The following is a 12938-nucleotide window of genomic DNA, read 5'->3' as shown; positions in this document are numbered from 1 at the left end:
GGCCACAAAGAGTTCATGCTCAAATGACAGAAGCCATTATGGTACGGAACAAGGCTGAAATTAGAAAATTACCTCTGTAAGGAGAATAGTTACTTGGCATACGTCTTTCTCTCTCTTTCACTTAATATATGACATGAACTGTAGTATGCTTACTAATATTCCAATACATGCAGTTGCACTGTAGCAGGATATGCTGTGTATCTGTACATCTCTAAACATTTCTAAAAATGTTTTTTTTTTTTTTTTTTTTTATATTTTAATGGATACTTGAAGTCAGTTCTCTTCCAAAACCAGAGTTTAAGTTCAATCAATCAATCAATAATAATTTTAATCCGGTCCTCACAAACACATTTTCACAAAATAAATAAAATACATTGTTACGAAAAAGGAGTAGGCAAAAAGAAGCCTTGCTTATTATGCCTACACTTTATACATAATTAACTGAATGGACGACACTTTTCACTAAGTTAAATAACACAAAATATAGATACAATATACCAAAATATTATATAACATACAAAATACAATATAACAAAAACATTTCCCAAAATGTATAAACATAATTCAACATAATAATCTCAAGTTTCAAAGCCACAGTGTCACATTACTTTTTACATTCATTTACTGTTGTTTTATCATTTCAAACCTATTTTTTGCACCTACAGGGAACACAGAGAGAACATTGCGTTAGAAACAGAAGTGATATGAATGTGCAGATGTGCAATATATTTGAAAAAGTTTTAGACGTGGCAGAGATTTTGTAGAGGAGTCAACTCTAAATATATTATTGGCCTGTATGAATCATGTCTAGCTAAATATTATCAGAAGAATTAAAGCAATGCACATGGATATAGGTTACCAATGCAGATATAAATTATAAATGTAATATAGTATTTATTTATCTATAACTTTCCACATTTACACAATTCAAGATGTGTTACTATTACTGTTTGGTACACATTTCAAAGGGTTTTTACAGTAGCTTACTGGCAAAACTGTTGCCAGTAAGTTACTGTAATTAAAATTTACAGTAGCAAACTGTACTGTAAATTATTGTAAAAAAAATTCAATTCATCAGTTTGTTACTGTAATTCACTCATGTTTATATAGATTTTATTAGATTTTATAATTTTTATTTAGAATTCATTTTATTTTTACTCTACATAGGTACTACTGCCATTCAATTAAAACAGACACAATAATTACAAAATATCAAACTCTTTATTTAAAACATTGCATATAACATGTAAAAATACAGTCTTCAAATGCTGGAACAGTTCATCTTCACCACTTCTCCTGTCTTAGGACATTTTGCAGTGCATTATGTGGTATCCTCTGGATTTATTCTCACAAAGAATCTTTAGGCAACAGAAACATTACGGGGGAAAAAGACAAGCAGCCAAAGAATACATAGCCATCTGCAAAACCAACCCAGGTGCTGCTCAAACGTGGCCACCACCTTTGCTCACCATCCACTTTGTTAGTGACAGAAATGTCTTCTCTGAAAAACAAAAAGTAGAAACGTCACACTTTTACAAAGCAACCCCCATATATAAAACACAAACCTCTCAAAACCATAGTTGTTCTCTTACCATGAATTATCAGTCTCAGGGTGCCTGGCATCCTCATGTCTTTCTTGATGCTTCATTGCAGTTGCTTTTTAAACACAAATACAAAAAATGCAGTGAATCCAAACTAAAAACAAACTAATTCGAACACTAGAAAGGCAGCTAGCCATAAACTTCATTAACCTAGCTACATACAATTTTATTTTCTCAATAGGCTACTGGCCAACAATAACTAACACCTGAACAAAATTTCACATTAGTTAACCTAATGTTAATATAAGAAAAGCGTTGCTCGTTAAAAATAATATTAATTCAGTAACTTAATTCAATAAGCTGACAAAAGTCGTTTGAAACAACAGCGCAGTTTACCATAGTAAAGTTTGTTACCACCATGTTGACAGGTAAATGTTAAACTGGTGTGCAAAGATCTGACACAAACACACAGACAAACATACATATATTTTTACCTTGCTTGCTGGTCTTATTCTCTCATGAGGTGCATCGACACACAGCGCAGATGTTCTCCGGAACTCTTAAACTCTCATGGGTTCATCCCCGGGCAAAACCCGCGGTGCTGCCGTGCTGAATCCGTGTCTTCCCCAGACGCGAGCGGCGCAATGCAACAAAAGACAATATTGAATCCATGATATATAACGTTTCTATCTACAGTAGATGCGGACAGTAAACTGATGCCCCGGTATATTTCTGACGTACAGATGTACTCCAAACGCTCCCTCTGTTTCTGATATGAAGGACAAACAGATTTTCCAATCATTACAAGCGATGTAACACATCCAGTGTAGTTAGTCCCAAGCTGTTACGGCATTGTAGACATGGTGTAGGGCAAATCGTGTCAATCCAAATGTAAGAAATTAGGAAAATAAAACAACCTCAATAGAATGGCACCAAAGAGGCCGTTACGGCAAATACAATAGTATACAGCAATTTTAAAAAAAATACAGTAAGTCTCTGTATATGGGGTCTGACGTCACAGAAAATTCCCATGATGCAAAGCTTATTACAGTTATTTACTGTAAAGGGAATTTTCAGTATTATACTGGGTGATATACAGTAAATAACTGTGGAAATTACAGAAATGTCTAACAGTGTACATAAAATACACATTTCGAATTTAAGTACGGGCATTTCAGAATCTAGTTAAGTGTCCATATTGTTTTTCCATCTGGGTTTTCAGCAGCATGGTGAAACATGACAGTTTTGACAGTTTTCAGTCATGTTTTTATGTTACCATCATCCTAAGGTGTATGTAAGACTGAACGTATCCCATAGGACCTCGCAGTAAAATCTGCTATTGGTTTAGTGTAATTTATTTATAAACTGTACTCTTCTATTTATCAACTCATAACTGTCAGAACTCATCATCCTGAAGATTTAAAACTACAAAATCTAAATGTTTATCCATAAACTACATAAAGGTCTCCTATATGAGGTCACCTAAAATGTGCAGTTGACCTTTTGTTTCTAGAGCAGGTGTTCTTTGATATTTCTCTAGGTTGGATGTGGCAGACGCATTGTTTTAACAACATAATACACCCACTGGGCCGCCACTATGGGATTCGCTCCATGCTGCTGAGACAAAAACACATGAATAATTAATTATGAAAAAATTGATAGCAATAGAGGGAAGGGGAAAGGCAGAGGGTGGGGCAGTAAATGGAGAGACCTTAGAGTCTCTAGTGTATACTTCTCTATCGCACACTGTTTTTCTCTTTTAGTGTTTGTATGCTGGCATGAGTCATAAACATATTTTTTTGCACCATGAATTTGCCTGGTCCAAATATCATGACATGTAATATTCAAATATCATGACTTACTTTTTAGGAGTATTTATTTGATTTGATTTGATTTTGATTGTGTCTAAAAAGTCTTGATCAGTCTGTGTCTAAAGATCAAAGTGAACATGTTATGCTTTTCATCGGCTGTTGGCTTTAATTGTTGGCTTAGACTGGCTAGACCAGTCTAGGGGGGGGGTTTGAATAGTTCACCCAAAAATGAAAACATCTTTTACTTCACCTTTATGACTTTTTCTTCTGTGGAACGTAAAAGAAGGTATTTGGAAGAATGTTGGCAACCAAACAGGTTCAGTTCCCATTTACTTCCATTGTATTTTTGTCCATACATTGGAAGTCAGTGGGAACCAAAACTGTTTGCCGTTTGCAGATCCAAATGATGTTTTGTGTGCTGGTTGTGAACCTGTTCAGATTCATTGAGCAGTCTCAGCATCTCTCTGCTAGTTACTTTTTATGCCCTTTAAAAAGACCCTCCTGAGGCTACGATTGTGGCATAATTGTTTTCTTCATTATACATTGTCGCCGCTAATACTTTCAACTTTTTCCTTCCGGCACTAAAGTTGTTACGGCGCTAACATGTCGTGCAAAATTACTCGTATTTCGCCATGTAGAAAGCGTAGATGTTTGATGTGGATTATACATTTTTTAGCCCCAGAATTACTTTGTGTATAATGAATTTTCAACGCGATTAAGATGCAAATAGCCACATTAATAATTTGGTGAGTAATATTCCATCCCTCTATGCATCTGAATGATGCTTTAGCCAGTTAAAGGAAGCCATATGAAAAAAAATAAAAATCTCTGCCATTTGCTTCCCCATTCCTCTAGTTAATGAACTCATTAACATCAATAAAATACTTCCCAGTCTTATTCTAATAAAAGAGTTTGCAACGACGGACTGTCTGCATCTCAGTATATTGTCATGCACAACTGAAGTCTGCAGTGAGCTGTTATTGAATGCCGCTCAGATAACTCGCAGTAGTCGAGGTCTTAGCCGAGCTTTTAGGGGTTTGGTCTTGATTGAGAGGTATTAGTGCACAGTAAACAAAGCTGTGCTTTTTTGGGAGCAACATGATATAATAGACTGCAAATATTTGTGTTTTCTTTGTCATATTCTGAGCGGTTCTACAGATTATGTAGTATCTGTGTGGTGTGGTTGGCTAGTTCCCATAAACTTTTATTCACGTCTGTTTATGCTAGCATACTCCTAAAGGTTATATGAAATTAAGTATTTACATTTAAAATCAATCAATTCAAAAATGTGTTTTTCTGTATTACAATTTGAAAGAACTGTTTTATATTGTAATATTAGCATATTAGAATGATTTCTGAAGGATGCTAAAGATCATCACAGTAATAAATTACATTGTAAAATATGTTGTTATGCAAAATGTTATTTTAAAGCATAAAAAGACTTCTTTTAATTGAATTTTAATTTATATATTGGATAGGGGAGAGGGGGAGATTGCCATTACATTTTTAATACATTTAAAATGTATATTTACACTTTTATGTATTTTTTTTATGCAGGCTAGGTTTGTCATAAATTGATAATATTAGAAGCAGTGGGAAAAATTTAGAAGAATCCAATTTAATCTTTAGATGGTCTGAAATAGAAATGCACTGTTCATTATAGCAGTTCAACCTGCCTAGGTTGTAAATTATTGAATAAAAGCGCACAATCTTCTAGCGTTTCCATTTTTGCCCAAGGCTTTTACATTGATAGATTGTAATATACGTGGGAGATTGTGAATCCAACAGTTTTAGAAATGAATTATGCCTTTTCTGGGTAAACTGTAAATTAAAGATGGTGCTCAGTGGAAACTATACGCTACAGAATAAATAATTTTTTCGTAAAATGACCAGGACTGGAAGAGTCCATTACTTTCCATTATTTTTATGCCAAAAGTATAGGAAAGTGCAACCCAGAGTTTTCTGCCTCGCATGCCTTGTTTGGTGTGAAAGCAGCAGCCTTCCAGCTGGCGATTGGACATTGTGATGGTTACTCAAGGATTGTGAATTGTTCCTCCACAGATGGCAGCCACAGTGAGATGTCCCAGCCCTCGATGACCATCCAGACGTACCCATATGGAGGCTGTGAGTCAGTGGAGATGTCCTACCAGGCCGGCCAGTTCCAACCAGCCATCAGAGTGGCAGACTTGCTCCAGCACATCACTCAGATGAAGTGTGGGCAGGGTTACGGCTTTAAAGAAGAGTACGAGGTAAGAAGTGTTGAGCTTGAGTGATTGACATCAATAAGAATGAAACTTTCAATATGGCAGGGCAACTTTATTTATATAGCACATTTCATACACAATGGTAATTCAAAGTGCTTTATACAAAAATGACTTGACCCTGAAAAGAGTAGATAAAAGAATATCGACGCTGATTTGTTTGCTGCATTTAATAAATGAAGCCATCAAGTTTTCTCTCTTCTGTTGCTCTCAATATCATTTGCTTACTTTTTAGTGTACTAAATTTTTAAAAGTGTGTTAGCTCAAGCCTCTTTGCAGTAATTACGACGATGTACAGCTATGAAATTTGTTCTTGCCTCTGCATGCACAGTAAGCCAAAAAATGATGTGAAATGAATCTTACAACTGTTTTATTGAGGGGGTTATTAAAATGTCAGGCATCTTTTTTTTAATCAATCAATAATGACTTTTTTTTTTTTGCTAGTTTCCTGTCTTTTTTCACATCGTTTTATTTCTTAAACACATTTGAATAACTAATTAAGGTGTGTCTGTGCTTAATAAAAGAAGCAGGTCTGTGCATCTCGATGACATGCTGGCATTTTGTTCAGAAAAGGTCACGTGAGATATGAAGCGCTTCTTGAAAAATTTGCCCACACAGTGGGCCACAGAAGATCACAACCCCTCATGACAATAAAACCAATTATCTTTCACTGTCTAAACCTTTACTGGTAAGAATATGCAAAGACCTTTGTGTCAATAGCATGTCTTATTCTATTTTAAAAAAGCATGCTAACCTCGGGTTTGAATGCTCACTTATGTCTGCCGTCCGTCCCCACGCACTATCCACTTGCTTTAATAATACAAATAAAGAACTCATTTTGCTTGTTCACAAAGGTCAGCAACATAGTAATTGGTCTCCTTGTCATTTGAACATAAAGACATGTTTTTTTGTTTTTTAAGGTACAGATGTTGTAGTAGGGTAAAGAGTTTTATGATTGAGAAATCGCACACTGGCATCGTTGTGGCTCTGTTATTTTGTTTGAATAGCGCTAGAGGAAAGATGCTGCCAACAAAAGAGAGTTATGAAATGAACTTTTGATAAGGTCATTTATTTTTCCTCTAAATGTATTTCCTACAAATTGTGGCTTTGAAGTAGCTGGCTTGTATGAGTTCCAGCTTTACTTTGTGATTTGTTTTCATTAAAGGGATCGTTCACCCTCCAAAAATGACAATTCTGTCATCATTTACCCTTATGTCATTCCAAACCCTTTCTTTCTTCTGTGCAACACAAGTTTGACATTTTTTAATAAACTCCACATTTAATAAGCGTGGACTGGAACTTTAAAAAAAATAAAATAAACACCTTAAAAGTACCATAAAAGTAGATATTGAGCTAAAGTATATACTTAACCAGCCAGAAGTTTGCAAATAATTCTGACATTTTAATGTTTTCAAATAAAGTTTCAAACTGTTTTCTATCTAATTCAACTTCAATTTCTATTGGTGATTATTTGTGCATTTTTATGTGACCAACAGACCAAAAAGGTTTGAGTGTGACTGAGGAAAATATGTGGCCCTGGACCACAAAACCAGTCTTAAGTTGCACGGGTATATTTGTAGCAATAGCCAAAAATACATTGCTTAGGTCAAAATGATAGATTTTTCTTTTATGCCATAAATCATTAGGATATTAAGTAAAGATCATGTTCCATGAATATATTTCAACATTTTCTGCGAATTTTTTTATTCGTAATATGCATTGCTAAGAACTTAATTTTAACAATTTTAAATGCGATTTTCTCAGTATTTAGATTTTTTTGCACCCGCTTTTCAAATAGTTGTATCTCGACCAAACAATGTCCTATCCTAACAAACCATACATCAATGGAAAGCTTATTTATTCTCAATAAATCTCAATTTAAAAAAAATGACCCTTATGAATGGTTTTGTGGTCCAGGGTCACATATGATGGCAATTTTGCATTTTTGGGCAATCTATCTGTAAATAAATATTTAAAATACTCTTGACAACCCCAGAAGAGAGATGTGGTTTGCATGTAGTAGCTACTGTAGTATGATTATACTTTAAGATTCAAAGCAGTGATGGCATATTCTGAATATTTTGGCTTGTAAATGTCTTATTCAGAATTCTAATATGGAATCTGGTCTGTAATCAGTTATTCTGAACAGCTCTTTGCTCACTAATGTAGGAATACTCTTAAGTAGGCTATCAAAGGAGAGTATTGTGTAAACATTCAGCAGAGAACTTTGCTTGAGTATAAGTATGAATCATATTTGGCACATTATTGTGTATTCAGACAGGGCCTTGATGAATGGCTCTGGCAACAAGAGACATCAGTGAATTAGAGAGGAAGGATGCTCTCTGTGTCCAAATTTTCAATCACCTGGATTGAAGGCATGTTTAAAAGGGCAAAGATTGCACTTTTAAAGACGAGACTCTCATTTATAAAGAATGACTCATAGTTATGTCTGTCATATATCTGATTTACTATTCAGAGACGACAAAATAATAAATTGATGTGCATGTTCTGTAGTGTCTATTTTGTCCAATTTATGTGTTCACAATTACTATTGTGAGTGCCAGAAATAGGATAATGCAGCTCCACAGCAAGCCTGAAGGAGATCTAGATGTTACAGAGGTGTGTCCTAACCTCTTCTCTTACTCTCTTAACAGGATCACTTGAAGAGTTAGGCTAGGCCTAGATTAATTTCAGCAGTGGAATGCTCAGCTATATAGGCTGCTCTAGGCCGTCTGAAGTGTTGAGGTAAACATGAGATAGATGTATGGCTGGTAGCTCATTCCTGTCATAGGCAGTCTGACAGCACCAGAGCCTGTGCCTCCGTGTTTAAAGAGTCATTCATCAAGGCAGACGTTTTTATAACGTCTTTTTATTATCGCCTCTCTCTTCTAACCTGATTTGCCTCACAAGTTTTCCTGCAAATGAAGCTGGCAGCTTTTTGCATCAGCCCATCTCTATCCTTGCCGCCGAAAATAAGTCATTTTTCCTAATATGCGGTGAAGGAGGAGAAACTCAATACATTTATACTCGAGTTGAATGGAGTGTTTGCTTACTGGCTTGTGAATGGCTGATATGAGCGAGAGCAGATTAGGAGCAAATACTGCGTTTCCCATAATGCACGTTTTATTGGGAATTTGGAGATGGTTTTTACTGCAAATGAGATTTTAATGTTATAATTGTAATTTAACCCAATAATTGAACTTTTTTTTAGCTTTTTAACCCTTTCGAATAGAGAATCAAGCTAACGAATAGAGTATCAAGCTAATTAGCTAATAAGTTTGAATACACTCACGTGAAGATACGTGTCATAAATGCTTCAGATCTGGACTTGTTCATCAGTAGACAATCTGATTTAATTTAATATTTTCATTTTATTTAATCATTTTAAGTTATTTTAATTTAATTTAAAGTATTAAATTAACTATTTTAAAATTAAAACATTTTTTTAATTTATTATTTAAAAAGTTAAGCTGTAATTCCATATTATTTTTCTGAACATCTATGTGATGCATCAGTCACAACAACTTAATTTGATGCATATTTGTCAGTTATACGTAAATGAAACAAGAATGAGATTTCTAAAGCAGTATTAATAAACTGAATATTTGAAATAAACAGTAATCCCATTTATATATTTATCATCGATAACTATATTTTGTTTAAATCTTTGCATGTTTAAACAATGTTCATGCACTTAATTGTTTACGTTTAATTTATTTTCACATTTCATAGATTTATGCTGGTAAGCGATGTGAAAAAATGACTTAAAAATATTATTATTAAAATAAAGTCAAATAAAGTCAAATATTTAATAAACATATTTCTCACTTAATAATATTCTTTTTTTTTGTGCATTAGTGGATTTTACACCTCTAATTTTAAATGATATGTAAAGTAGAACAAACAAATAGTTGAGTTGAGACCGAAGGAATAGAGAGGGATGATGGACAGTGAGTGAGTGAGTGATGCAGATCTGATCATGTTGGTAAAAGCTGATGATGGCCACCTGTCTGTGTATGTCAGCACAATCGCATCATTAATCTCAGCCTGCCAGATGTGTGATCCTGCATCTGTGCTCACGTTACAGAGAGAAGAAACAACGAGAAGTTAATAGTACGTATAAATATGGAGAAGGTTACAGTGGCCCCATAAAGTATTTGGAAGTCACACTCAATGTGTGAATGTCATTGCATTAGATAGCAAAATAAAGAAAGTGATGAAGAATAGAAGTGTAGAGGTCTGACAGCGTCTCTGCTGTCTTTGTGTCCACACACGCCTCGTTTTATTCTTCACTGTCTTCTCATCACTTCTCTAAAGTATTAATAGTATCAAAAAACAGAAGATAAGAAGACGAGAGAGGCTCCAGTGAGGACATTTTTGGAGGTTGGATGAGGAATCCGGTACAGAACAAATGAAGAATAAGTTTAGCTCACTGCCAGAAGACAGAAGTTTAAGGCTTTTTGTGTAGCTATTCTCTCCGGATGTCACAAAATGTATCATTAAGAAGCCCTCAAACAGTTCTAGCATCACATTCTGTCAGGCAGACAGAGAGTTTGGCTGTAACTGACTCAGTTAGCCTGACTGTACCGTGATAATAATGAGAGCATGGGCAGAGTTGCCAGATCCCTTTTTCCCTGTGCATGAATGAATGTGACTGATTTATTGGAAGGGTTGCCAGATCATGTTTAATTCACACATGAAAGAGCAATTCAACAAAAATTAGGCTTTGTGAGGTTTCAATTTTCACAGGTGCCAGATCACGTTTAATGCACGTTAAGGAACAGTACAGCAGAGATGATACGGTCTGTATGTTCAGGCTTCTGTGCTTCACTAGTTCCAGATGGGAACCATCGTACAGCCTTGTGAGTGGAAAGCAGATCTTGTACATACATGACCATATCTGATGCTGATTGATTCACCCAACCAGAACAGTCAATTAGTTCAAAGCTACTGCATGTAGTGATGCATGATGGAACCCTTTTTTTTTCAATAATACTTTTAATTTATATATATAATTTTTTATTTTTTTTATTTTTTGGGGGGAGGGGGGGTTGTTTGGTTATTTATTTATTTACTTTTTATTATAATTTTTTTTTTCAATCCATTTATCTATCCATCTGATATTGCTTTTTGAGACATCAATTAATGCTGCTACATCAATAGAGGTACCAAAAGCAATAACGGGTGGAATAAAATTCATGCATTAGATACAATTCATTATGTAATGTCTTGTTACTGACATTATCTTTTCCTAAAATATATAGTTGTGATTGTTAAATGTAGATAAAACAATGAATGAAGTAGTCTGTCATTCACTGATGGCCAGCAGGTATTATGCTTAGTTATATAAACTGGTAATGAATTTATTTGACTCTGTGTGCGAGCTCATGTCAATAATGATATGCATTGTAACAACCTTCTAGCATCTTATCAGAAATTTTGGATCATCTAACATGAAATTCAGGTATATTGTCACAGACTAATAGAGTTAAGAACAGTTTCTACCCCAGAACCATATGAACTTAACACTGCTAAACACTGAACTTTTAATTATACTTTGAACTGACATGATTCAAATGCACTAATAATTATTAGAGATAGGGTCACTTTATGGTAACAATGTGCAATGTCTTCACATGCAAGAGCAAATGTTACTATATGAAATTCAGCCCTCAAATTTTACTGAGAGTGAAAATAGATGAATGAAGAAAAGACACATCATGAGGTCTGTGAATTAACTTTTATCTGTCAGCCGATTCTCTGTTGCTGTTCTTTTACAGAGACATCTTTTAAAGATAGACCTTCACTAAATTGCGGCATCACCCCTCCAATTCATCTTTAAAATGTGCTTGTTTTGAATCACTTTGTCCATGAAGAATTTCTTTAATCATTCTCGTTCACCATTCCTGGCTGGTGGAATAATCTTCCCACCTCTATCTGGAATGCTGGTTACCTGTCAATTTTCAAGCGACAACTGAAAACTCATCTCTTTCGGCACTACTTGACTTCATCCTAGACTCAAAAATAAAAAATAAAAAAGTTACTCTTTCCCTCTATCTTTCTCTCCCTCCCTTACTAGCTTGTACTTATTTGAACAATGACTGAGACTTGGTGTTATGAGCACTTCCTCTGTCTGATTGCCTCTTCTAGATGAATCACTTTTTGTATTCCCCAATTGTAAGTCGCTTTGGAAAAAAGCGTCTGCCAAATGACTAAATGTAAATGTAATGCAGACACTTTGCAGACCAGCGTTGTTTCTCTAGATCTGTCACAGTAAATAGCTTGTCTTGTGTGTGCTGGGCAGGATGAAGATTGCACTACAGCTTTAAGTGGCCACCATTCAGCCCTCTTGTCTGGCATTTCAGAGTCTTGTCTTTGCCCCAAGGCTAAAGGATGAGTCTACAATTATCAGACTCTTCCAAACACAAGAGTCTTTCAGGGATATTAAGAGAAAAGAGACACCTAACTATTTCAGAAAAGCATCTCAAAGTGTGAAAAGTTTAACTTGTATGTCTTTTAGCTATCAGAAAATATATGATATGTATATATGTATGTATATGTGCAAAGCAGTCTCTGTAATGGAGGAACATGTTAAAAAATATTCTTGATTTGATTCCAGGGTCTGGCTGAGGGACAAACGGCACCATGGGAAACTGCCAAGAAGGATGAAAACCGCAACAAGAATCGCTACGGCAACATTATCGCTTGTGAGTACTGAAACAACAAGGATCCTAAATAGTGTTTAAACTACATTTTTAAGTCATATTTTTGGGTTTCTTTCACCATGATAACTGCACCTCACTCCTCAACCACACCAATGGCTATGTATTTTCCATTATGCTTAAAAAGTACTATGGAAGTACTTTGCTACAGTTAGGTATCAGATGGTAATATCATGATACTTATGATATATACTTTAGCACAGGGGTTCTCAAAGTCTACATTCAAAGGTCCAAATCTGAATTTTCATCAGTGTCAAAGGTCCGGACCGGAAACAATTGGTTATTACAAAACTTGTTTTTAATAAACACACAGTAGCCTACATAACATGCATAACAAATAAACACTAATTAAAAAAAAAAAAGTGCATTCAAAATACATGAATAACAAGTGCAAAAGTGGCAAAACAATTAATTCAAGTGTCTGCAATAGAGTTTGACCGAGAAGGGTTTTTCTCTGGCCGATGAAGATATTTAGAAATCAGGGCAGCTGATGGCCAATATTAGATGCTGATTTCTTTCTTTTTTTTTGGCCGATATATTTGGCCGATTTTCTTTTTTTCCCTTTATCTCATAAAAGAGTTTCAGTAAATGATTATTACAGGG

At 34.9% G+C, this 12938-nt stretch overlaps 1 protein-coding gene across 1 annotated transcript in view; it reads left to right on the top strand.

Moving 5' to 3' along the window:
• LOC306878833 (receptor-type tyrosine-protein phosphatase T-like) overlaps positions 1-12938 on the top strand; it is a gene marked incomplete at both ends in the record, with an annotated part of 257633 nt that overhangs the window by 203131 nt on the left and 41564 nt on the right. Inside the window, 2 exons of the mRNA XM_079431392.1 lie at positions 5414-5601; positions 12233-12320. Coding sequence (XP_079287518.1) covers positions 5414-5601; positions 12233-12320 — 276 coding nt within the window. The remainder of the gene's footprint in view (positions 1-5413; positions 5602-12232; positions 12321-12938) is intronic.

The sequence above is a fragment of the Barbus barbus genome, assembly GCF_936440315.1.
Source record: "Barbus barbus genome assembly, chromosome: 13".
Classification (NCBI taxonomy): domain Eukaryota; kingdom Metazoa; phylum Chordata; class Actinopteri; order Cypriniformes; family Cyprinidae; genus Barbus; species Barbus barbus.
Note: the sequence above shows the minus strand (reverse complement) of the source record. Positions and strands in the feature narration are given on the sequence as shown.